Source organism: Rhineura floridana, chromosome 16 (assembly GCF_030035675.1).
Source record: "Rhineura floridana isolate rRhiFlo1 chromosome 16, rRhiFlo1.hap2, whole genome shotgun sequence".
NCBI lineage: Eukaryota > Metazoa > Chordata > Lepidosauria > Squamata > Rhineuridae > Rhineura > Rhineura floridana.
In genome coordinates this window covers 28,522,953-28,546,203 of record NC_084495.1, presented here as the reverse complement: position 1 = coordinate 28,546,203, position 23,251 = coordinate 28,522,953, and the positions used below count along the sequence as shown (strand labels likewise).

Below are 23,251 nucleotides of genomic sequence, written 5' to 3'. Positions count from 1 at the left end.
GATATTTTTATACAGCTTAATATACATGATCTCCTAAGCTCTTTGCGTAAGATGTTAAAATTAAAATGTAAATGCTTATCGCAAAATAAAGCAGTCAATACGCATATCAATAAATGGTTGCTATTGTCTGCACCTTATACCAGCTGTGGGGTACCTTTGGCTTTCAAGATGTTGCTGAACTACATCTCCCATCAGCCCCATGCCAGGGTTGATGGGAGATATAGTTCAGCAATATCTGGAGGGACAAAAGTTCCCCATATATGTATTGGATATTGAAATGAGAAAGAACTGTATGAATTGGGAAGGAGATCCCAACTGTATGAACTCAAAGGCTTCATACTTTATTTGTCGCTAGTGTTTTATTTTCATTTTTTGGTATGGTAACTAGGAGAATTGAGGAGGGGCTGCTTAACCAGTTTGAGATGCGTAAGATACATTTTGATAACCCTCCTCGCTGCCTAATTCAAGAAAAGAACATTCATACTCTTTCATTATGAAAAGAAACTTTGAAAAAAATATACTTCGTGGCTGGAAAAATGAAATCATGGCAAAGAACACATGGAGGAAAGAATCTCGCTTTAATTGCCTGGCAACCTCTGTGGCCACCTAAAGAGGGTTTTGCTTCCATAAGAGAGGGAGCTTAAATCCAGATTCAAGTTGTTCAACCATGGAACAGACAGCCTCACAAAGTGATGAACTCTCCTTCAATAGAGTGATTTAAATAGAGGCTAGGTGGCCTTCTCTTAGGGATGTTGTAGCAACAGATTTTCTGCATCAGCAAGGGGTTGGACCAGATGGCTATTGAAGTCCCTTCCAGCTCCATGATTTAGGGAAGGCAGCAATATTTTACAGAATATATAAAACTTATACAAATGTAATTGCCGAAGGACAGCCAGAGTTAGGTGGAAGCCATGTATAAGTAATCTGTCTTGGTTTTAAATTGGTGTTAGAATGAGTAATTGCGGCTTGTGGATTTCCAGAGCATTGCAAAAGAGTGGAGAAAATAGTCACTTTAAATAGGCTTCCTCAAGTTCATCTAGATTTTAAAGCATATACCCCTTTTAGAGTTGGTGAATAAATGTTGGTACATAAATTCATATTCCTATCCATTAGTAGACCAAATGCATTTTTTCCTTTGCCCATGTCCCTACTCTGATTGTTAAGTCACTCAACTTTCTTTTAAAAAAAATACACATTGTTTCACAGAGAAGTCTTTAGAGGTTTGTGTTCCTTAAAAAGCTGACAAGGCACATCATTCAAATGCAATGTTGAGTTTTCTGAATCTCGTAATATTTATGTTCATGATATTATCTTGAAGGTTATGGTTCATGACACTTTTTAGACATTTGGAATCAGCATTTCTATGTCACTGTCCAGACAACAGAAATGCTGCATTTCCCACTTATTTTAATAAAAGATGTAGGCTTATATATATATATGCATATTTATATATATATATGCAGAGATCCTCACACTGCGTATGCCAGTGTGTGGTATTTACCTTAGAAGCAGGCTTTTACCCTGGATTTAGATCACAGACTTATTTTAGTAAAATGAGAAAAGCTACTTTATAGAAATACATAGTAGATAGGAAAGGTATACCTACTTCTAACTAAGTTGGAGGCGCAATGCCCAGACTTGAGTACTGCATTGCCCTCTTGGCTCAGGAAAGAGAGCAAAGACAGAGATGTCTCCTCTCTCCTTGGATAGTTGAAGAAGGCAGAGCAGATAAGTTTCCCTGAGCATATCAGCTTACAATGGAAGGAAGTTAGGCAGAGAAGAGCACAGGTAAAGGTCAGCTGGAGGACCTAAGTCTATCTTCCTTCTGGAATACAAACAACCCGACCAGGAGTTGCTCTTGCCCCACTTTCAACACTATGTATGGAAATATCTTGAGCCAGCAGTGCTGGCGGCTGTCCATGCAAACTGGGGGTCTTCCTTTCTGGTGTATGATCCATCGTAGTGGCCCTTGTTTTTTAAGTGTTTTACTTATAATTTTAATGTTTTTAAACTGTTTAAGAGATTTTCTACAATCAAGTGGTATATAAATCTTGTTCAATAAATAACCCTTCTAGAGGACCACAAGTTCCCCATCCCTGCTCTAAAGGTAACAGGGCCTCCAATTACAAACACAATGTGGGGGTAGATCCATATGGGAGAAGGGAGTCCTCCTGCATGAGTTGCTGTTCTGGGTGTGCCTCTTTAATGGAGAGCAGTGGCTTGTGCAATGGGCAGCCTTTCTCTCCAGACAAGTAATTCTACTGCCTCTCTGAATGGGAAGTGATTGACAGGTACTATCTGTGTTCTGTGCACAGAAGTAATGCAGATGACCTACCATTGGTGTGCAGTGTTGAACTCTGACTTCACGCTTGGCTCCAAATTTGAGCTTCAACCCTGGTAACTTAGCAGGGTTATATATACACATGACTCCCTGGCAGGGTTTTTAACACAGCCTATAGCAGGATTTCTCTTAGTCCAAGGGAAACTAGAATCTGGATTGTGTTTTAGGGAACAGGACACAGTTAATTTCTTATGCCTGACTAGAATCTACCTAGCAGATAGAGACTGATTGGAAGCGGGGAAGGCCAGAGCAACAAATCTTGCAGAGATGCAGTGGGCATCCTCTTCTGTGTTAGGGCGCTAGCCATGGCCAATCCAAAGGGCTTCATCCCCTGCTTCCCCTCCACCCCCTTTCTCCCCAAATATGCCAAACATGGAGGTGTAATATGGGCTGAAAAGGCCTTTCTTCTGCCCTGTTCCATAGTATGAAACACCAGTCATCTGGCAATGATCACCTCCTGACCTAAAGATAACACTGGTTGTGCATCATGCGCCTTAAAGAGCAAATCTTTACCAGCATTTCCCCTTTAATTATGGTGGAATGCCTGTACATCAAAGCTGCAGCAGTTCTATTGGCCAAGCTGCTGTTGCCCAGGCAATGATTGTGACTAAACACTTGTCACAGGAGCCTGAGACTCCAGCTGCTTAATGAGCCCTGGGAACCTGCATCTCTCGGAGGAAATAAAGCAGATCTGATCACAAGAGAAAATAATCTATAAGGCGTTTTTAAGCAGGTAGCTGAATGGTCAAGCATCTTCTGTGGGAGCAGAGGACGTGCTGACAAATGCAATGTTCCTTCCTTGATGATTATTTCTCAGAGTAACAGGCACCCACTTCCTCATGCCAGAAACTGCATGTTTAATTCTTTGCATTTGTAGCAGAGTGCAGAAGAAACAGAGGGACTAAAGGAATGCAAGGGAACAGGCTCTTTCATGCGTTTCATCTCTTTTGGCACATCGCGATGTGCAGGCGAAAATGTTTCGAAGCGTATGCTGCAAACTGCAATGAATGAATGTGGCAAAGATGCCTTTGCAAACGCAGACATCACCCAGGGCCATCGCAAACGCATGCTTTGTATGCAAAAGGGGGCCAGGCTCAATCCCAGCTATCTCCAGGTGGGGTTGGGAAAGTCTCCTGAAGTACGGCTGGCCAATTACTGCTAACAGTACTGAGCCAAATGGGCAATAGTCTGACTTGGTATAAAGCCCCTTCCTAGGAGCTAGGATTAGTTGCAGCTCCCTATCGAGTGTACTCTCAGCGACAAGCGAGGGTTGTCCATAAGGTTCCACTTAAGACTGACAACTGGGCTTTGATATCATTTCCAAGATTAGCAGAAGCAGAGGAGATTAGGCCAAACAGGGGATCTCTGCCAATTTGCTTGATTTACATCATGCAAAGAAGTCAAATTATGGACCAGAATGCCCAGTGACAGTCCTTATGATTCTGTGCTGTTATTTCCTTCTCTTTCTAGAGCTGGGGACAATGGAGGAGTTGACCACCGACGGGGAAGGCGAAGATGCATCCACGGAAGGCAAAGACGCAGTTCCAGAAGCCATGAGGAAGAAAGTGGACTCGATTGTGGAAGATGTGCTCAAACAGGCAATGTGCACTATTAGGGACCTACAGAAGAAAGAGGAAGGTATTGCAATGAGAGCTGGTGCTTTTAAAGCCTTTTGGAGGGTTTGGAAGCCGCTCATGCCAGGGATTAACCCATGCTCTTCCTTTCAGTTCCAGGAATCAAATATCAAGTACCAAACATTAAGTGGATTAAATGTGCAGAATTCACAGTAGGCAAAGGACTGCTGCAGATTGAGGAATATTTAAAAGTAAGTTTAAGACTGGGTTTAGTTTAAGAGGCCAGGGAACATGACTATCTGGTAGCATGAATGAGCTGCTGGGAATCAGATGAAATAGGGCTGTATTTTTGGTGACATCCAATGTAGCCAATGTACAGTGCAATCCTACGCATGTTTACTCAGAAGTAAGCCCACTGTGTTCAGTGGGCCTGGCTCCCTGGTAAATGTGTTTTGGATTGTAGCATTAGTGTATTAAATAATTTACTTTGATGCTAAAAATAGTAGCAGCTTTTATTTCTTTTTTACTTTTTGTTTAAATAAATGTATGGGTGATCTTCAACTAAGTCAAACAGACCCACTGAAAGGGCAGAGCCAGCCTGGGATCCATTGGATCCTGAATCAGCCCCACCGACAACATGGGAGGACATTAGGTGCGATGGGCTCCTGCTGGGAGGAAGGGCGGGATATAAATAAAACAATAAATAAATGGCTGCACCACCTTCAACTTGGTGGAACAATCTGCCTGCCCTCCCCCTGCCACAGTTCTTCCATCACCCCTCATCTGGAAGGTCCCAATGGAACCTACACTCAATGTGCATCCTCAAGCACATGGTTAGACATTTATTTATGTTCATTTGTATCCACCTCTCTACCACCATGGAACTTGAGACAGAGCACATGAGAGGGTAAACAGATTTTTTAAAATTTATCCTGAAAATCAATAAAAAGGGAGGCAGACAGGTTCATCTCACCAGGGAGGGCATTCCACAAATGGGAATCACCACCAAGAAGGCCCTGTGACCAACTGGGCCAACAAGGCCTCCCCCGGCAATTGTAGCACCTGAGATAGTTGATACGGTGAGTGTTACTCCTTTAGGTACTTGGGTCCCAAACTGTTTAGGGCTTTATATGCCGATGCTAACACTTTGAATTGGGCTCAGTAGTTCACCGGCAGCACCCTTTACATTCAGGGGCTGATCAAGGCAAGCACATGTATAGGTGCTTTTACATTGGACCACAGCATTGTTTACATTATTCCACAGACGTGGGAGCTTCATGAGAGCTGGCTACATTGGACAAACTATCTCAGCGATGAGGAACTGGAGTATTCTATGAGATACCATTACCGGGTCCGCTGGAGCATCCCGACATGTAGGAAGCCCATCCCACGAGCAACAGCATCTGTCTATTTCATCATAGAGGTTTCCAAAATCAAACCATCGGTAAGTATTTTGACCTCTCCCCCAAACACAAATAAGACCAGGAGTTAATTAAACATTCTTGGGGGTGTGGGAGAGACCGGACTCATTAGGATCAGTCTAAACTTCTGAGATCTGCAAACTCAAACATTTGCTAAGAGTCTGTTAACACTCCCTTCACTACTGAATTTTAGTTTGTACGTCGTCTAGAGTGGCTTCGGCCAGATAGGCGACACAAAAATTAAATTTATTATTATTATTTACTACAAGTAACCGAGAACAAGTTATGTGGTGTAGTGGCTAGAAGATAAGCCTAGGAACTGGGAAGACCAGGGTTCAAATCCCGTCAGGCATGAAGCCCACTGGGTGACTTTGGGCCAGTCACTATCTCTCAGCCTAACCTACGTCACAGGGTTGTTATGAGGATAAAATGGAGAGGAGGAGAAGCTTGTGTTTGAGCTCCTTGGAGGAAAGGTGGAATATGAACGTAATAATAAAAAATAAAACTAACACTTTCATCTGTGACAATACGAGTTGGGAAGGCTCTGCTAAAATATCTCTCTCTTTGGATGTGATTGCCCTTCACATCCATCTGAAGTGGCAGAAGTGTGGTGTGGGAGCCTCTTCTCCTATGCGTGAGTCCATACTGCTGTATCGGTGTGAACTGATTTATGCATAGAACTTACACTGTTTCAAAGCAGCAACAGTAAAACAATAAAATATAATGATCAGATAACAGTGAAACGGCAAGGAGCGAGCCGAGAGAACCTCAGCTACAAACCATTACAAGGATCTCGAAGCCCACTGAAAGCACAGCAGACATGGAACACAGGACCCTGTCAAACCAGGTCAGACTATAGGCAGTGAAGACTGATGGCCCTGGTGTCAGTGGGGCACAGAATCCGCTCCGGGTTTTAGTCCAAACTTTTAAGGAGCTATCCAAGGTGCTTCTGCACTGACATCAGTCTCCACTGACACGATAGGTTGGTTACAGTGCTAGTCCTACTCAGAGTAGGCCCACTGAAGTTAATAGACACGGCTTAGGTTCATTAATTTCAGTGGGTTTACTCTGAGTAGGACCAGCATTGGCTACAACCCAATTTGTTCATCTAGCCCAGTGTTGTCTGCACTGAATGGCAACAGCTGCCCAGGGTTTCAGGCAGGAGTCTTTCGCAATCCTGCCTGCAGATGCCTGGGGTTGAACCTGGGTTTTTCTGCATGCAAAGCCGATACACTCCCTCTGAGCCATGATGATGAGTGGGAACTGAGCCTGGGTTTTTCTGCAACCAAGGTACGAACTCCGCCACTGAGCAATGGTTCCTCCCCTAGTGAAGGTTTGTCCCTTGATTAAACTACAGAACAATCTAAACATCAGTGTTTGGCCAGGAAAGCTTTTTGTTGCTTTACTTACACTTACCAGTTATTAGTAAAGTTGTTGTCTAAGCCAGGGGGTGGGGAACTTTTGGACTTCTCAGTGTTTATTATATATTTAATTTATTTATTAGATCTCTATCCCGCCTTTCCTCCCGGTAGGAGCCCAGGGCAGCATGTTGCTGAACTACACCTCCCATCTGCCCCAGCATGCATGGATAACGACCAGGGATGATGGGAGTTCTCGTTCAGCAACCTCTGGAGGACCAAACATTCCCAACTCCTGCTCTAACAAAAATTCAAAGGAACACAATCAAAGCCAGAGGGGATGGGGAGACTTAAGAACTGTTAAGAAGAGCCTGCTGGTTCAGGCCAGCGGCCCATCATCTAGTCCACCTTCCTATTCTCATAATGGCCAACCAGATGCCTTGGGAAGCCTGCAAGGAGGACCTGAGCACAACAGCTCTCTCCCCTCCTGCAGTTTCCAGCAACTGGTATTCAGAGGCATGCTACGTCCAACACTGGAGGTGGAATATAGCCATCGTGGCTAGTAGCCATTGTTGGCCTAATCCTCCATGAATTTGTCTAATCCTTTCTTAAAGCCATCCAAGTTGGTGGCCATCACTGCCTCTTGTGGGAGCAAATTCCAGAGTTTAACTATGCGCTGGGTGAAGAAGTGCTTTCTTTTTGTCTGTCCTGAATCTTCCATCATTCAGCTACACTGCATTTTGTGGCAGCGAATTATGTTAGCGCAGAGATAAACTACGTTTAAGAAGTCCTTCCTTTTGTCTGTCCTGAATATCTTGCCAATCAGCTTCATCAGACATCCCTGGCTTCTGGTTTTGCAAGAGCAGGAAAACTGTTTCATCCCACACATAGTTTTACACACTTCAATCAAGCCCTCCTCTCCTTACTCACCTTTTTCCAAGCTAAAAGCCCCAAGTATTGCTGTGTTTTTATGATACTGAGACATCTGTTTTATTGTATTGTGATCTGCACATGCAGTTTACCATCCTGGAATCTGATTTAAGGAATGGCTGTATAAAAAATGTAAATGTTGTAACCTTCTCTGTAGGAAAAGTTGTAATAGAAAAGTTAACTGTATACATAGTTCCAAGACTAATCCCCAAGAGGCACACCTATCTGAGCCCAACGCTACTGTCAGGTTGTCCTTGCTTGCAAAGGTACTGCTGCCATTACATTCTGAGATTTTCTCTGTCCATGAGGACTAGAAAACCTTTTTTGGGGGGGAGGGGCTGTTTCTACAAAGCAAAATGGAAGGCCACCATTCTCAAGAATTTTAACAAAGTCTGATTTCCCCCCTTCTCATTTAATGCAGACATTACCTGTTGAAGTATACTTTCTGGTAGAGACGAACAAGCTAATTCACAGGTATTTTCTGTGGTTTGTTAGTTAAATGATGTATCCCTGAAATAATTGCAGTATCAGAAGTTCTCCTGAAGCTGCTTTGCTGTAGAGGAAAAAAGCTGCTTATCCAGCAGACTTTATCTAGGAGCATATTTCATCTGCCTTTCTGTTACTCCTTGATTTGCAACTAGGATTGCTAGCTAAGAGAACAGGCCAGGTCTGCTCTTGTACCTTTTACACAGATAATCAGCCAAAACAATGATGCATGGAGAAGAACATCATAATCTGCTAGTTTGCATATCAAGCTGCTGTTTAAAAAAAGAGCACAGCTAGAAGGGCTAGATGAAAAGTAGACTATCCTATTTTAAACTATATAATCCCTGAGGATTCATCACCAAACCGTAATTCTGTACATACTTCTCTGACAGTTAGCCCCATCGAAAACTATGGGACTTACTTCTGCACAGACGTGTCTAGGATAGTTCAATGCTAAAGGATGGATATTATACACAAGATGCGCCCCCTGAGCATAAATGGCTCCCCTAAAATTCAACATGTTATTATCAGACATGGTTTCTATGGCTGATTTTATTTTTATTATTTGGAACTCCTGACATTAATTTTGTCTTTTCTGTGTGTGGAAACCCAAATTTTGGTTTTAGGTGAATTTTGTCCATGAACTTTAAAAATCAATGCATTTGTATATTTGGTTTTAATGTTTTTAATTGTTGGAAACCACCCAGAGAGCTTCAGCTATGGGGCAGTATACAAATGCAATAAATAAATAAACAAACACAATTTAGGTAAGTGTGCAGGAACAAGCCAAGGGAGAGCAAGGACAACATCAGGACAAGTTTAGCTATGACAGATGCTGGTAATCTAAAATACTGCACAGTGCTCTTGAGACGTATAAAAACAGGTCATGTTAGAGCCATTAGGAAAATCTCTTTTGAAGAGCAGCATAATTTCCAGGAAGCCTTTTAAGTAGAGATTTTTCCCAGTATGCATATGTATAAGAATTGTTTTAAAGTTGTGTTTTGTTTGTTTTATTACTTGTTGTTGGCATCTCAGGCTCCTTTGGGAGAAAGGGTAGGATATAAGTTTAATAAATGAATAATTCTTATGTTTGGTTTGCGTAAAATAACCACTCTCATATTTTTTCCATTGTGTCTCTATATAGGCCAGGAGAGTCTCGCTTCAAAGAAAAATGGCTCAAAGATGTGATTGAAAGCAAAATCAGCATCATGAAGACGATCACCTTTTAATTCCTTTACAATTGTTAAAGATTAAAAACTCTTCTTTAGGTAGGATTCCTTTTTGTAAATAAAAGTTGTGCATATTTATTGTTTGAGGGCTTTGCTTCATGGTAAGTCACTTTTAATTCCCAGATAGTAAATGCTGCACCATCAAATCCACAAAGCCTCAAGGCCCTTAATCTTGTACTTGGTTCCTGCCTGGGCAGTAGGTTGTGGCAATCAGACATCTCCACTAACTGCAATGTTCAAGTCTGTATAAGCAATCAAGCCAGGAAAAGAAGACTGACCTACACAGATTGGGCACCACTGCCAATATGTGACATATCTTTTCTACAGGGATTTGCAAGCAGCCATGTTTGCATGTCACAGTAAGCCATGAAACCAGCCTTCCCCAAATCTGATGTCCTCTGGATGTTTTGGACTACAACTCCCATAATCCCTGACCATTGGGTATGCTTACTCCCATCAGCTCCCAACCGTTCACTAACTTGCAGTATGGCAAGTTAGTTAATATCACAAACTATGACATGCAGGCTGGGCCAGTGAACTTTGATCTTTATTCAAGACCTGCTTGTCAGCCACCAACCCCCAATTCCAAATGACACTGAATGCCTTCGATGTTGCTGAAACGAGAGTGAAATAAGAAACAGCAGGCCACTAAGGTTATTTCAGAGAATCAGTCATGGCTTCAAACTGGCAAGCCAAAGATTAAAAAACAGCCACTAAAGTAGTAAGGTGCACCCACGGAAACTTTTTTAAAAATAACTTTCCAGAAATATTACAGTTTTGGAAGCGTGCAAGGAGCAGTACTCGGAATTCAGCAGATGAAGCCCCCTTCCCATACAGACAGTGGGGTTTTACTGTTTCATCCCCCACCCTGCTTTTCACATCACAGCTCCCTGTGCAATGTCAGAAGTGCTCCAGAGGGTCCCCTAAGTTTGGGGGTGGTGCTGGAGGCTTTTGAAAGGGAAGAGGGGCTCAGAAGCCCCAGTGCATGGCACTTGCAATAGAGACATTTGAATCTTGACATAAGGACTTTACCTACCTAGAATATGGGTTATGTTTTCAGCCCATCACAGCTTACAGATGCCTACCCCACTCCACTCCACTGAAACACTGTTTACACAATGAAGTTGGGCAGAAAGGTATTTACAATCTTCAAACAGTTCCTTCTTTCGTAAAGCTATAGGACAAATTCTTCACACTGCTAAATATACAGGATTCCAAAATGACAAAATCAAAGCTGTACTAAGAGACGGGAGGGACAGAAGCTGCAAGAAAATATCCATTCCGTTGCAGGCTCAGAAAGAGTCTAGTCGATGGAAAAAGTTCTAACGAAGGATTGCCCGATTGTTTATGAAAATGATAAAAGACAGTAATAATTAGGTTTTTAAAATCTGCACTGAGAGACCACGCCTAACTCTATTTGCAAGGAGCCTGAGCCACAAGACTCTGATTTAAATCACTTAAAATCTAGCAAAGAAAAAAAAAAGCTTGCAAACAAAAAATAAATCTGTTCTGGATAGGAAGCTTGGAAAGGTGACACCCAGAGTCAAGGGTGTTTCTGTCTTGTTGGGCCCAAAGCCTTAGAGACGATGGATTTTGGCCATCTTTTGATTCTCTAATCCCATAGAAGACTTTTTTGATCCGTTCTGTCTGTCTTTCCCACCATGGGTTCAGCATTCCCTCATCAAAGGATGTGGAGCAAAGCAACCATAATAAAACCTCAAGTTTTAGTTATGGAAATTCCCATTTCTTTAAAAATTATCTGCTTGCAGCTTGTTACTGTGTTGCTCAAAATTGTAAAAAGCTGCTGTTTCCCCAAATCACCAACAGGTGGCGGTATCTCAGATTCCTAGCAATATTTTGGTACATTTTGCGCGTTTCATTTAGGCCTGTGTCCTGCCGCTGCTTGTAGTGCCATACTGCAAGTTCGTGAAGTGGCTGTCCAAACACACCTGTCAAGGTTCTTATCTGATGAACGCAAGCCATTTTCCAAAGGTCAGGCAGCGCTAGACCCTGCTGTGATACTGGACACCCATTTGCAAATCGCTGTTAACGGGTTTATTAATACCACTTCCAGGCTGTGCTAGTCACAAGAAGAGCATCCAGTTCATTTTTCATCTTTGCCCTTGGTTTTCCTGTAGACCATCTCCCGGAAGCTTGCCAGAATCTTGTTCTCTCTCTTCCGCCTCTCCTCTTGGTTGAAAGAGGCCAGGGCCCTCTTCTCATCTGCACTGTAGATCTGGTTCTCTTTGCGCAGACGCACAGCTTCCATTCGCCGGTGCCTAATGAGAAAGAGGATGCTCATTAAGAAAACAGTACTGTTCAACCACATCCACTTTTCACCCAGAGGCAGCAGCATTCCTCCACTACTGGATCAATTTCCCTTAGCTGTGACTCAAATGTCCCCCTTCCCCCCTGCTCCATTATATAATAGCTGAGGAGATATCCATATAATGTAGCAATGTTTCCCCAGCAATCCCCAACAGAACACCCACCTGCTGCCACTCATTACATAGCCAGACTTCTCAAACGATGCGATCTCTTCACTGGTTAGGCCAATTTCACCTCTCCTGGGGATGCGTTTTCCAGCTTTTACGTATTCTGCCATGGCAGCGCCTTCACCGGGGAGTAAAGCATGCCCGTAGCTTTAAAAGATAAAAACAGCATCATCTCAAACTAAAGTCTTTCAAAAACATGGACATTATTTGCTAAATCGATGTAGACTCTATTTACAACCAGCAAACCCAGGAACTTGCATAGCTGCAGACAGTAATGGCCTAGTTAGGTGGTTTCATTAAAGCCCTGGGAACTTTAGCAAATATTTATTAAACATAGGGGAAATAAACTCTCAACACAAAAAAGGAACGAACAAAAAGCCACTATTTTTCTGCCCACTTGTGATTGTAGATCAGTTTGTGCTGAAAGTTTAGAAAGTGGAGAGGAGCTAACCTTTCCCTTTCTTACTTTGAGGCTGTAGCCCTAGATGACACATCATGCATATTACCTTACAAAACAACAACTGGGGTCATAAATCCCCACTGGCTTCTCTCTTCCCCCATTTCCCCCAATGGATCCTAAACTGCAGAGAATCTGAAGACTCCAAAATCTGAAGTCTTCAGAATCCAGGAAATGGAGTTTTAGACCCTTCACAGGCCCACTGCAAATTGTTTGCAAGGCACTTTGAGGGTAAAGTTGCTTGCCTCCGTAGCAATCTTGATGCCTCATCCACATCTACTGTAGTCCAGTGAGGTGTCCAGTGCAACGTCTGCTGCAACGTCTTCAGATCAGTGTCAGTTGATGCGACCTCATGATGTGGACCAGTGCTTGCGATGATGCAGCCAGAAATGTGTTCTCTTGACCCTTATCCTTCTTGGCTTATTAAAGCTTGCTGAGCTGGTATGACCAAGTGGATCCAGGGTGTGGTCAATGCGTCTTTGTGGGAGGGAGTGGTCCCACCTGCCCTGAATGAGGCAGTGATCTGAACACTCCTGAAAAAGTCCACCCTGGACCCACTGGTTTGTGACAACTACTGTTCAGTCGCAAATACCCCCTTTTTACGGAAGGTGATTGAGAGGGTTGTGGCGCAGCAACTGCAAGTACTCTTGGATGAAACAGATTATCTTGACACATTCCAATTTGGGCTCAGGCCTGGTTATGGGCCTAAATCGGCCTTGGTCACCCTGATGGATGATCTTTATTGGCAGGACAGGGGGAGTGTGACCTTGTTATTCTTACATGATTTCTTTTGATATCATTGACTATGGTATCCTGGTGAGATGGATATTGGAGGCACTGTTTTACAGTGGTTCTGATCCTACCTCCAGGATCATTTTCAGAGAATAGCATTAGGTTATTGTCTTTCAGCCTCCTGGCAGTTGTGCTAAGGGTGCTGCAGGGCACCATCTTGTCCCCGATGCTATTTAACATCTATATGAAGCCTTTGGGAATGGTCATCAGGAGATTTGGGGCAAGGTGTCAGCAGTAAGCTGATGATACCCAGCTCTATTTCTCTGTAATATTCTGAATCGGGAGAGGCTGTGCAAGCCCTGGACCTGGTGGTGGGCTGGATGAGGGCCAATAAACAGAGTCTAATCCTAGCAAGACAGACATGCCACAGGTTGGTGGTTCCTGAGTTCAGATAATTGGTCAGTTGCCTGCTTTGGATGGGGTCATACCACCTCTGAAAGAGCAGGTTTGTAGTGTGGGGGTGCTCCTGGATCATCTTTGTCACTAGAGGCCCAGGTGACCTCAGTGGCTACGAGTACTTTTTACCACCTTCAGTTAGTAAGACTGCTGCGACCGTTTCTGGACTGGGATACCCTGACCACTACTGTCCATGCACTGGTAACCTCAAGGTTGGATTACTGTAATGTGCTCTATGTGGGGATGCCCTAGAGGTTGGTCCAAAAGGTGCAACTGGTGCAAAATGCAGTGGCACAATTGCTCACTGGGGCAGGGTATCACCAACATGTCACCCTGCTGCTGAGAGAATTGCACTGATTGCCTATTAGCTACCGAGCCAAGTTCAAGGTTCTGCTTCTGGTGTACAAAGCCCTATGCACCTTGAGACCAGAATACCTGAAATATTGTCTTACCCTTTATATACCCAGTGCTCTACAGGTGAGGGCCTCCTGAAGATACCATCTTATCAGGAGGTCCGTTCCGCACAACATAGGAAGCAGTGTGGCGGTACCTACCCTTTGGAATTCCTTCCCCTTAAATATTAGACAGGCGCCATCTCCATTACTTTTCAGCGCCTACTGAATATCTTCCTCTTTCAAGGGATCCAGAGGGGATCCCGGAAATTACAGGCCAGTTAGCTTAACTTCTGTCCCTGGAAAACTGGTAGAAAGTATTATTAAAGCTAGATTAACTAAGCACATAGAAGAACAAGCCTTGCTGAAGCAGAGCCAGCATGGCTTCTGCAAGGGAAAGTCCTGTCTCAGTAACCTATTAGAATTCTTTGAGAGTGTCAACAAGCATATAGATAGAGGTGATCCAGTGGACATAGTGTACTTAGACTTTCAAAAAGCGTTTGACAAGGTACCTCACCAAAGGCTTCTGAGGAAGCTTAGCAGTCATGGAATAAGAGGAGAGGTCCTCTTGTGGATAAGGAATTGGTTAAGAAGCAGAAAGCAGAGAGTAGGAATAAACGGACAGTTCTCCCAATGGAGGGCTGTAGAAAGTGGAGTCCCTCAAGGATCGGTATTGGGACCTGTACTTTTCAACTTGTTCATTAATGACCTAGAATTAGGAGTGAGCAGTGAAGTGGCCAAGTTTGCTGATGACACTAAATTGTTCAGGGTTGTTAAAACAAAAAGGGATTGTGAAGAGCTCCAAAAAGACCTCTCCAAACTGAGTGAATGGGCAGAAAAATGGCAAATGCAATTCAATATGAACAAGTGTAAAATTATGCATATTGGAGCAAAAAATCTTAATTTCACATATACGCTCATGGGGTCTGAACTGGCGGTGACTGACCAGGAGAGAGACCTCGGGGTTGTAGTGGACAGCACGATGAAAATGTCGACCCAGTGTGCGGCAGCTGTGAAAAAGGCAAATTCCATGCTAGCGATAATTAGGAAAGGTATTGAAAATAAAACAGCCGATATCATAATGCCGTTGTATAAATCTATGGTGCGGCCGCATTTGGAATACTGTGTACAGTTCTGGTTGCCTCATCTCAAAAAGGATATTATAGAGTTGGAAAAGGTTCAGAAGAGGGCAACCAGAATGATCAAGGGGATGGAGCGACTCCCTTACGAGGAAAGGTTGCAGCATTTGGGACTTTTTAGTTTAGAGAAAAGGCGGGTCAGAGAAGACATGATAGAAGTGTATAAAATTATGCATGGCATTGAGAAAGTGGATAGAGAAAAGTTCTTCTCCCTCTCTCATAATACTAGAACTCGTGGACATTCAAAGAAGCTGAATGTTGGAAGATTCAGGACAGACAAAACGAAGTACTTCTTTACTCAGCGCATAGTTAAACTATGGAATTTGCTCCCACAAGATGCAGTAATGGCCACCAGCTTGGACGGCTTTAAAAGAAGATTAGACAAATTCATGGAGGACAGGGCTATCAATGGCTACTAGCCATGATGGCTGTGCTCTGCCACCCTAGTCAGAGGCAGCATGCTTCTGAAAACCAGTTGCCGGAAGCCTCAGGAGGGGACAGTGTTCTTGCACTCGGGTCCTGCTTGTAGGCTTCCCCCAGGCACCTGGTTGGCCACTGTGAGAACAGGATGCTGGACTAGATGGGCCACTGGCCTGATCCAGCAGGCTCTTCTTATGTTCTTAAGAAGCCTTTTAAGTAGAGACCTTATCACAGTCTGTGTTGGAATTACTTTGAGTAAGAGAAGCCTGAACCTTGGATCCCTTCTTAGTCTACCACTATGCCTTTGAGGTGGTCAGGGCAATAGGTAGCAGGCTCTATTCTACACTATCTTTATTCCTTTCGCCTCATTCTTCCACCTGGATTTCCTCCAGTTAAGCTCCCTATTTTATCTTGGCGACACCAAGTATATGCGGGGACAAGCAGTGCAGCCACGGTTCCTTCAGTGCCACTTTGCTCTCGATTTCCCCTCATAGTGCAAAAACTTCTGGTTCTAGTACAAGACTGCTCAAACTCACGGATCATCAAATGTCAAAATATAGTGAAGGTTTCAAGATGTTCCAGTACAGTGCCCTCTCCTGCATTAGCCCTGGAGAGTAGGGAGATGATTGTCCACTAGCATCTTAGGGGAAACACTGCCAGTCCATGCCTCCAACCCATGAAAGGATCCATTCTGGAGCATATATATATGGAGCATATATATATATATAGCATACTGCTGATGAGAGCAGGAAGTCCCCGCATCAGACACAAATGAACCAGATGGCCTTAAGCTAGCTACTTTTCTTTCTTTCACATTTATATATGTTTGGTGGCAATAAAACTAAACAGTTTACAAAGACTCTTTCAGACTCAGGCTCCCATCTGTAATACAGGAAAAATAATATCGACGTAACCTACAGAATGCTTGTTGTTGAGGACGATTGAGATAACATATGCTCTGTTACACAAGTGCTCTGAACATCTGAGTGCAATATATAATGGATAAACTATACTTGGATTTCTGTGTGGAGATCTTGGGTTTCAACTGCTTAAATAAGCCACAGGTAACTGCACTTACTTCAAGGGCCGATCATCTTGGGAGGCATGGGTAATAGGAGCTTCTGGTCCTATGAAATCCACAGCATCTGCATTTTCTGCAATGGAACAATAAGAGGAAGAATGAAGACAAAACCTTCTGCAAAGCATGTTTTAGCCAGTTCTTTAACCCAACTGTGCATCCTTGATCCTTGTCATCCTTCCTGTTAGTCTGCTCAGCCTACCTGCCCCCTCCCCGTCGCTCTCCATCAGCAGCCAGCCACTCAGCACGAGAGGGAGGTACCCTTCCCCTGGCCTGCTTTGACCTATTTATATTGCACATTTCTTTTATTACCCCTTCAGTTTTTCTGTTGGAAAAGGAAGGTGGGATATAAATATGAAATAAGTAATAGCCATCTTACAGAGAAATGAGTTCAGAGCCTACACCTGTTGACATCCCTTTAGGGATGCATTTCCTTAGCAAAGCCCAGTACAACAGCAAAGCCAGACATGTGAGCAGACTCTTTGGCAGTAATCATGAGTAGGGGCAACTTACTTGATCTCTCAATCCAGAGATCATCCTCTTGTAATGCTTCGTCATCGGAGTCTTCGCTGCTTGACTCGCTGGAGTCTTTCCTGCTCTTCCTATTCTTCTTTTTCTTGGCCTTTTTTCTGTCAAGAATCGAGAATGAGATGGGATAAATGTGTACAATTGAAGCAGGAAAAAGAAAGGTTGCTTGGAACTAGAGAAGATACTTTGCCTTACCATCATAAATTAACGAATGGGTTAAAGGGAAAGTCACTGAAATATAGAAGAAGGCTACTATGGGAAGATAACCCTAACCTAAGAAAAATCCCAGCTTTTTCATGCGCACAGAACATGCAATGTAGCAGAAAGCCTGTGATGCTCTGAAGCATTCACAGCATGAATACAATATATTTTGCTCCTTTTTTCAGTTCCCTTCCAGGACAAATCCTATGCATGTCTACTCAGCAGTAAGTCCCATCAGGTTCAGTGGGATGTACTCCCAGCCGAGTCCGTTGAGGACTGCACTCTTGGTAATATTCCACATCTGTTCACCAACAAAACTTTTATTGCATTGTTAATATAACTGGTGACAATAATTGGGCACAAGAAACAAAAGGAAAAAAGGAAAGCAAACTAAAGTCTAAACAAAAGGTGGAAGTGGAGAGCAGAATCAGAGTTCTCATGGGGACAGCACAGATTCTGGCATTTCAAAATAAGTAGTCGAGGGAACAGGAGTTTGATACTACTGTTATGAAAAAATAAACATACACAACCCCACCGCTCCAAGATTTTAGCACAACATGAAAAACAGCTCTTACTTTCTGTGCTTCTTTTTCTTCTTCTTGGCTTTCCTTTTTTCCTCCTCACCTGAAATATTAATAGCCAAGAAAAAAAAAACAATAAAGCAAGGGAAAGGCATCTAATACTTGAGCGCAAGAAAGATGGGAAGCCAGCGTGGTGTAATGGTTTAATGTGCTGGGTTAGGACTAGGCTTGAAATCCCAATAGGAAGGTTACTGAGTGACCTGGAGCTACTCACTCACTCACTCTCTCAGCCTAATATACATCAGAAGATTGCGGTAAGGATAGAAGAAGGAAGAGAACCATACATGTTCCCTGAGAAGCAGGGCAGATTAAAAACGTAATAGTAATTAAAGAATTGTTCAGAGGAATGTCAACTACATAGACGCGATTCCACTGGTCATTGAATCTTGGAGCCTTGCTGTTTGTGTGTGTGTTCAGAAAATGCTCTCAAGACATACACAGGAACACAACCCCCCCCCCCGCCAGCTAATCCATGCAGATCATCTGAGGAGGTTATCATCTCCTCTCTGTTTATCAAATAATGACTGGGCCCAGTGCTGTTTTTAATTATTTTTCTTTTGGCCATCAAAATTGCCATCGGGGGGGGGGAGAGCAGAAAAAATGCTTTGGGGTGTTAACTACCCCTGGCTTAGAGCATGCCTACACTACATGTATGAATGCTTTGAAATTAGGTTTAAGCATCAAAGCTTACCAAGTGGACTTTGATGCACAAGTTTGTGCCGTAACAAATGTGTTAGTCTTTAAGATGCCACAAGACCCTTTGTTTTTGCATCAATGAACTGTAATTCTATGGGAAACCCTAGGAACTCTGCCAGTGAATTCTCAGCACCCACAATGGATTGCAATTCCCATGATCCCTTAGAAGAAATCACAGAAGGTAAAGCAGTTCTAATCAGTTTAATATTTGTATATAATATTCCCTCATGGATCAAAATCCTAATTCTTATGTATGTTTTACTTAGAAGTCAGATATATAGAGTTTAATTATTCCCATGTGTACAATGCACTGCAGTCCTGGACCCTCTACAGCAGGGATGGGGAAATAGTGGCCCTCCAGATGTTGCTGAACTCGTTTCCAGCAGCCCCAGCCAGTGCAGCCAATGGTCAGGGGGGATGGGAGCTGGAGTCTCATCTGGAGGATCACAGGTTCCCCATCCATGCTTTACAGGGTGCACCAAATCATGCAATATTTATGAAAATTGTTCAAATATTTTTCAATTGTAACTCATCCTCATGGGAATGTAAAGGTCCAATGGAACAATGCTGGTATGCTGTTATCATGCTATTGCATGAACTGCAGTTCTTTGTGGGCGATGAGAATTTGCCAAAATGCCTGACAGCTGCTCACTCTTCAAAATGACTGAAAAATAAATAAAAATCACTTTACACAGATTTGCTGTTTGAGTTGTGAGCAAAGAAAAAAGGCAATGCCCTTTAAGCATGTAGTCCAAAAGAAGAGGATAGTTGCAAACTGGGAGCAGAAGTCTTACACAAAGGCTCACACATACGTGAAGCAGCTTTTCTCTTCTTCTTTTTCTTCTTCCTCTTCTCCTCCTCTGAAAAATATTTGAAAAAGAAACATTTCACAATCAAGCCCAAAGGTTCACTCCAATGTATTATTGGAGAAGGGCCGTAGCTCTGCAGCAGACATTTGCCGTGCACCCAGAAGGTCCCAGGTTCAATCCCTGAGGTCTCGAGGCAGGGCAAAGCTCCCGTATGAAACCCTGGAGACCCAATGCCAGTCAAATGGGCAATGCTGAGCTTGATGGACCAATGGTCTGACTCAGCGTAAGGCAGCTTTCTATGTTCCTATTCTTTAGGTTCTTGGTTCCTGACCAAGGGATATCATCTGCTGCCTTAACAGGTCCAGGGATGCAGAACGTCATGGCTCCACTGGGCTGCAGAAAACACATTCTCTCACCTTTGAGGCAAAACCGCAGTCTTGCTATCTATGGCAGGCTGGGCAGGATAGGTGAATGGACTGTTGCTGCACAGGGGTGGGAGACATCATTTGTCAAAAATCTGACCACAACTGTTAAGATAATGGGGACCGTCCTCAGGTTAGGAGCTGTCAAATTTAGTAATTCTAGATATAACTTATTTAAGCAATTCCATTTGCATTACATTAATTCTAGGAAGGCAAGACAACTGAGTTCCAACAGATGCTACTGATGTAACCCAAACAACATCTAACCGACACAGAATACCTTCTGAGCTAGAATCAGAGGAGCTGCTCTTTTTAGATGTCCCATCTTCATCTTCGGCAGGGGTATGTTCATCAGAACTAGATTTAAAAGGCAGAACATAAAATAATCTTAGCATTCGCAGAAGTGCAAAATACATCATAAGTTGAAAAGTCATGGCCAAAACCATATAAATCCTTCAAGCGGGCGAGTTTTCAATGTGAGTATTTCAGTAAAATAAGTTTCTGTGTGAGAGTCTAAGTTGTCACCACAATTTGGATGAGAAAATAAAAACTTCTTATATATGGGGCTAAACTTGCCAAGTGATTCTTCAATTGGATCTACTTAGATGCAATTATATCCATATTTTGAGATGGAGAACTGGACTTAGAAATGTGACAAAGCAGAACACAAAATACATTTTACATTGCCATGATGCCACAGTAGTCTACAAAGGAAAAACAGAACAAAACAAAAAAGAACTTTTATTTACTCTGGGTCAGGAACTTTTGGTGAAAATCCCCAAACTTCAGGTGCTCCGAGTTCACCTATTCTCTCTCTCTCATTTAATCGCCTGTAAAAGAGACACCTCTGTTAGAACTCAGAACATATTTCACATGTATAAAATTCAACACAACACCGGGATAGAAACAACAAAAATACAATCATAATTTAAATTAACTGATGGCAATAGTAATGACACCAAAAGATTTGTGTGTGCTTTCATGCATAAGATGCAGCATGGAGCAAAAGGGATACATCAGGAAGGAGAGAATCTTTTTCAGCCCAAGGGCTACATTCTCTCATGGATAACTCTTTCATGTCTGAATGCTGGTAGTGAGTGGGGTCAGAGGCAAAAGTGGGTGGAACAATGAATGTGACTGCTGCATTTGTACAGTAAGCCACATTCCAGCCATGCAAAAGTCAGAGACTTCCGTGCACACACTACCGATCCCTCCATCTGGGCAAGCAAGAGGCATTATCACAGTTCAAAGACACATTCCAGCCAGCAAGGAGGATATGAACAGGGCCAGTGAGGGGATAGTCTGGGGAGAAAGCATAACACGGAGAGTCCTGGAGGGCTGCATTTGAATACCGGACCTGAGGTTTCCCATTCCTGGGTTAAACTTTGCATAGGTGATCAGAATGGAATAAGGCAACTCATAATCTGATTTATCAGTAACTTTTTTTCTCTTTTAAGAAATTCAAATGCTCTCCCTAGATTGCCCTAAAGCAGATCTGCATGTACATAACAGCAAAATCAGCATGCAAAACATTTACATGAATGGCTTCACATTTAGGGATGCTTTGCCTCATTAAAAACACTATCTGACTAATCCTATGCATGTTTACTCAAAAGTAAACCCCTCTGAATATAATGAAACTTAGTCCCATGCAAGCATCCATAGAGTTGCTGTCTGAGATTGCAGCCAGTTTAAGTGCGAGTTCAATAGCTTAAACTGCTTTATGTATCACACCCTAAACCTCCGTATCTCACATGGTAATAATTTTTTCAGCCATGGTGATATAACATGGGATAGGTATGTGCTGAAATATTTGGAGAAATTTGGGATATTTATGATATCTCATTTGGGAAGATAAGAGATGCTTCAAACTGAGATGTCTTTAACATATTTTTATTTTAAAAATATCTATGGCATGTTTCAGTAAAATGAACCAACAGGAATCAATTTAAAATATATACAACATTAAAACCAATTAAGAGGGAAATAAAAAGAGAACAATCAGCAACATAAACTTTAAAGTATTGGCACCTGAAAGCTAACACAGTGGGTGCCCAGTGAGCTTTCCTGGAGATTTGCCACCAAGAATGCCCCATCTCAGTCATGATCTTGAGGAAGCAGGTGATCTTTAACTTCCTGGGTCCCAGAAACAGTTGGGACCCATATAAAGCCAGCCCAGTAGCTTTTATGTCTCCAAAGGGTGTTAGGGTGTAGATTATCCATTTTTTAAAAATCAGTCAAGCTCCTGTGCATTTAATAGCAACCTTGTCACACAGAAATATGGGAAGCATTTAAGATCTACAGAAATGGCAAAAAAGTAGTTGAATACTTAACACTTTTTGGGGGGTGGAAAAGAAAGGATTGGGACTTTTTTAAAGGCATGACCGCTCTTTAACAACTTTTTTTATTGAGATATTGATCCGATATGGATATTGGTTTGTACAGATCAGGGATGGGAAATCTGTGTTCCCCCTGCAGATGTTGCTGGGCACCAACTCCCAGCCTGCATGGCCAGTTGTCAGGGATGATTAGACTTGTAGTCCAACAACATCTGGAGGGGCCGGGGGGCACACGTTTCTTGTTCCTGGTTGAGTTCCTTTCCACTGATTTCATGGCTGTTTGTTTTGTAACTGCAGATTTGTTTCTAAGGAGAAAAAGGGGGAAAGTTGCTGGAGTAAGGTTGGGGAATGCTCAGCCTCAAGTGAAGTGGCACCTTTTATGTTTGTTTGCTTGAACCTTGCATATACTCAGATGTATTAACACAGGACAGCCAATGTGGTCCCATCCCGATGTTGCTGGACCCCAACCAACATGGCCAATGGTCAGGGGCGATAAGAACTGTGGTCCAGCAACATCCGGAGGCCACCACCTTGGCTCTCCCTGTATTAACGTTATCAAACAGGCCGAAAGAAAAAGGAGAATGTTGAGATCCTGAGACGCAAACAAAACTTCCTCGATGGGACCTAATCCAGCATTCTGCTTCCCACAGCGGCCAGACAGATGCCTATACGGGGAAGCCAACAGGCGCGAAGGGCCACGCTGGGCCGAGAAAACTGGGCTTCTCACGCGCCTCTGCCGCAGCGACTCCTCCTGCTCCTTGCCGTAATGCTCGGGGCCGTGCCGGTGGCCAAAGTGATGCGGGGGGCCAGGCCGCTGCCGGAAGCCGTTGCGCTCGCGGGACCGCGACCGGGCTCGAGACCTCTTGCTCCGGGTGGACCTGGGCGGAGACGGGCTGCCTGAATCATCGCTCCTCTCCCGCCGTGAGGACGGAGACCCCGCTGGGCTCCGCGAGCGAGACACCGGAGCCATCGCTTAGCAACCCGCCCAGGCTCCGGGGCGCCCCCACAGCGCAGAAGGCATCAGCGACGACTCCCGACGGCAAATTAGGTTCTGCCTTCCTCCGGATATAACGTCATTTCCGGCTAAGCCGCCTCCGCCGCCATTCTACTTACTCATTTCCTATGTGTTTTTTTATTATTAAAATATACCCCATAGAGATAGGAAGA

General features: G+C 43.4%; 2 protein-coding genes across 5 annotated transcripts; one reads left to right on the top strand and one right to left on the bottom strand.

Moving 5' to 3' along the window:
* The first annotated feature begins 1,429 nt into the window (after positions 1-1,429).
* Positions 1,430-9,404, top strand: AKAP14 (A-kinase anchoring protein 14). 3 transcript variants are annotated; one of them, XM_061598638.1, is made up of 6 exons: positions 1,430-3,074; positions 3,812-3,979; positions 4,069-4,166; positions 5,180-5,359; positions 8,046-8,098; positions 9,255-9,404. In XM_061598638.1, the coding sequence occupies exons 2-6, from the start codon at positions 3,823-3,825 to the stop codon at positions 9,337-9,339; spliced, it is 573 nt and encodes a 190-aa protein (XP_061454622.1). In that variant the 5' UTR covers positions 1,430-3,074; positions 3,812-3,822; the 3' UTR covers positions 9,340-9,404. The 3 variants fall into 3 exon arrangements, with proteins under 3 accessions (XP_061454622.1, XP_061454621.1, XP_061454623.1); XM_061598637.1 differs by having other exon boundaries at positions 1,430-3,979; XM_061598639.1 differs by lacking the exon at positions 8,046-8,098 and having other exon boundaries at positions 1,430-3,979; positions 9,255-9,331.
* NKAP (NFKB activating protein) lies at positions 8,780-23,205 on the bottom strand. Of its 2 annotated transcripts, none has more exons than XM_061598635.1 (9): positions 22,816-23,205; positions 20,495-20,575; positions 20,026-20,102; positions 19,309-19,374; positions 17,813-17,861; positions 17,022-17,137; positions 16,509-16,584; positions 11,832-11,981; positions 8,780-11,618 (listed from the first exon to the last, which is right to left on the bottom strand). In XM_061598635.1, the coding sequence occupies exons 1-9, from the start codon at positions 23,052-23,054 to the stop codon at positions 11,444-11,446; spliced, it is 1,029 nt and encodes a 342-aa protein (XP_061454619.1). In that variant the 5' UTR covers positions 23,055-23,205; the 3' UTR covers positions 8,780-11,443. The 2 variants fall into 2 exon arrangements, with proteins under 2 accessions (XP_061454619.1, XP_061454620.1); XM_061598636.1 differs by having other exon boundaries at positions 19,327-19,374.
* Positions 23,206-23,251: the final 46 nt, after the last annotated feature.